The 3,005-nt window shown below is 38.0% G+C and overlaps 1 protein-coding gene across 1 annotated transcript in view; it reads right to left on the reverse strand.

The window, feature by feature from the left end:
- The window catches only part of MIB1 (MIB E3 ubiquitin protein ligase 1), a 234,167-nt gene that overhangs the window by 3,072 nt on the left and 228,090 nt on the right, over positions 1-3,005 (reverse strand). The window contains exon 18 of the mRNA XM_007935594.2: positions 1,356-1,434. Coding sequence (XP_007933785.1) covers positions 1,356-1,434 — 79 coding nt within the window. The remainder of the gene's footprint in view (positions 1-1,355; positions 1,435-3,005) is intronic.

Below are 3,005 nucleotides of genomic sequence, written 5' to 3' on the forward strand. Positions count from 1 at the left end.
CAGTCAAATGCCTTAGGCACTATGCCACCAGAGCTTCCTTGATTTAAAACAGAGGTTGGCAAACTATGGCCCATGGGCCAAATCCAAGCTGTTGTCTGTTATTTTTTAAATAAAATTTTATTGGTGCACAGCTACACCATTTGTTAATGTATTGACTATGGTTGCCTTTGCACTACAATGGCAGAGTTGAACAGGTGGAGAAGTGAGTGGTTACTACAGAGACCATCTGGCACACAAAGCCAAAAATACTATTTGGCTCTTCAGAGAAAATGTTTGCCAACCTCTGGTCTATAAAAACTTAAGTAACTAAAGCTTTTTTACTTAAGACAGAAAATTCTCTATATGCTTTTTTAACAACTGGTAATAGCCATCACACTACCCTTTGGTAAAAAGAAAGTTATTTGAGGCAGAATGTTACAGTACAAAACTGCGACTCTTTCTTTAGTTGACTAAGCTAAGACTTAAAGAAAATCTGTATCAATGAAATTAAACTATCACAAAACTCCTTTACTACTCAAATTTATTCTATCTTTAACAGAATTACTATTGACTCAATCACTTTATAAGATGAAACATCATGTGTTACCTTGAACCCATTTAAGTAAAGGATAAAACTGCTCAGCTTGTTTTTAAAATCCTTCCTTAACTAATAAAGAAAAAAAAAGGGAACAGAGTATTGAACAAAGTACTCACTTAAAAAGAACCAAACCCAAATCCACTGTCATCAAACCAATTCCAACTCATAGCAACCCTAAACGACAGAACACATTTGCCCCATAGTGTTTCCAAGGCTGTAAATCTTTACGGAAGCAGACTGCCTCATTTTTCTCCCATGGAACAGCTGATGGATTAAAACTGCCGACCTTTGGGTTTGCAGCCCAATGCATTAACCACTGCAACAACCAAAGCTCCTTTAAAAAGAACATGGAGGATATAAAAACCAAAAGGCAGCAGGAGAATATGTTAAGGAAATATTTTAAAGCCATCTCTTAAGCTGTAATACTGTCCTCTCAAAAAAAAAAAAAAAAAAAAAAGGTCAGACTGCATGTTTCAACATCCATTTTTTGAAATAACTTTCTACTGTTTGAGAAACTAAATCATGTTGTGGTAAAGCAAGTGAAATAAAAATCTAAGCTAGTAGAAGATAGCACATTCAGTCTTCTCTAATGCTCAGGAGCATGGAAGGAAATAGCTGACATTCTAGTACAGATAAAGAAACAGAAGGAATTAGAGGCCCACCATCATTTTTGTTTCTGAGTTACAAAAAACCAAATCAAGTAAAACTCAAATACACAATTTTTCCTGTATCATCTATTGTTAGACTACTACTCAGAAGTTTTGAATAGGCTACTTACTCTCACAAGCACACATGTGTCCACAAGGTTGAAAAAGAACAGCTGCTTTCTTGTCAGAGCATACCACACATTCTTCAATCTACAGAAAAGAGGTTACAGTAGAAAAGTGAACATCTACAATTAAATCTAGAAACTCTTAATAGTTCTATTTGTATCTGTTGTTGTTGTTGTTGTTATGTGCCGTCGAGTCGGCCCCGACTCATAGCGACCCCTCCTTGGGTTTCCGAGGCAGTATCACTACGGAAGTAGGATTGCCCAACCTTCCTTCCGAGGAGTGGCTGGTGGGTTTGAACCGCCAGCCTTCTGGTTAGCAGTCAAGTGCTTTAGCCACTATGCTATGTATTTCTTCTGTAAGGAAACATTCTCCAAACTAAACTCACTGCAGTGGAATAGGATCCGACTCATCACGACCCCTCCTTGGGTTTCCGAGACAGTGTTGCTAAGGAAGTAGATTGCCCGACCCTCCTTTCCAAGGAGTGGCTGCTGGCTTTGAACCACCAGGCTTCTGGTTAGCAGTCAAATGCCTTAGGCACTATGCCAAACACTCTAGGCACAGAGAAATTTAACACATACCTCTCTTCTGTCCTCAACTTTCCTCTCCTGGTTCTTCATTTTCACATCTTTCTATACTCCAGTTTAGCAGGCTCTATTTCCACGTGACTCTAGCTGTCCTAAAGAATGGTATCAAAAGATGCCATTTCCTCTGAGGTCAGAAACTGGGCTAGACTTTCTCTCTTTATTTCCTCCCCAAAACTACTTTGACAGAAACTAAAGAATAAGGAATAAATAAAGTATGAATATAAAAGACTTAAGAAGTTATATTTCTGATATTAATTAAAAATCTAGCCAGACCAAGTAGACTGTTAAAGCTCCCAGGGGATTTTTCTGTTTACCCATATCTGAGGAAGTCTTCCACAACCTATTCATAATTCCCCTCAATTTCACCTCTTCATCTCCCCTTAATTTGAGTTTTGAGTGCGTAACTATTTTACAAACTTTGCTCTGGCTTTCTTTACTCAGGTCCCAGCCCTGTTGCCCTTGGCTTCATACCTGTCTTTCACATGTTCTCTCTTATAACATATATCATATTCACCCATATCTTATGCCATTGTAGTATTATTGCCCAGAAATGACAGTCACTACTCACCTATACTTTCACCTAACCACCAATTATTATTATTATTATTACTTATTATTATTACTCTCTCTCTATGGACCTCCCCAACTCATGCCTCAGTATGTATACCAAATTTGCACATTGTTAAGCCACAGGGTGGTTGTTTTTTTTTTTTTTTTTTCATCTTAACAGCAAGGAACAATTCTTCCACACAAGGTGGTAAAGGGTATATTAGATTTTATGGGTAAAGTGCTGAGCTTGATACCTAATATAAAGTCAGTGCCCAATATATGATAATTCTCTTTTCTTCTCTTACATGTTTTTTTTTTAAAAATGCTTTCCTATGTATTTCAACTGTCTTTAAAGAGTTTAATCTAGCAAATTCATCTAAAAATTTATCAACCCAAAGCCCTGGTAGCATAGTGGCTAAGACACTTGCCTGCTAACCAGGCGGCTGGCGGTTCAAACCCACCAGCCACTCCTCGGAAGGAAGGTTGGGCAATCCTACTTCCGTAGTGATACTGCCTCGGAAA

The sequence above is a fragment of the Orycteropus afer genome, unplaced genomic scaffold (assembly GCF_000298275.1).
Source record: "Orycteropus afer afer isolate SDZICR_OR568_19922 unplaced genomic scaffold, OryAfe1.0 scaffold00030, whole genome shotgun sequence".
In the NCBI taxonomy this organism is placed as follows: domain Eukaryota; kingdom Metazoa; phylum Chordata; class Mammalia; order Tubulidentata; family Orycteropodidae; genus Orycteropus; species Orycteropus afer.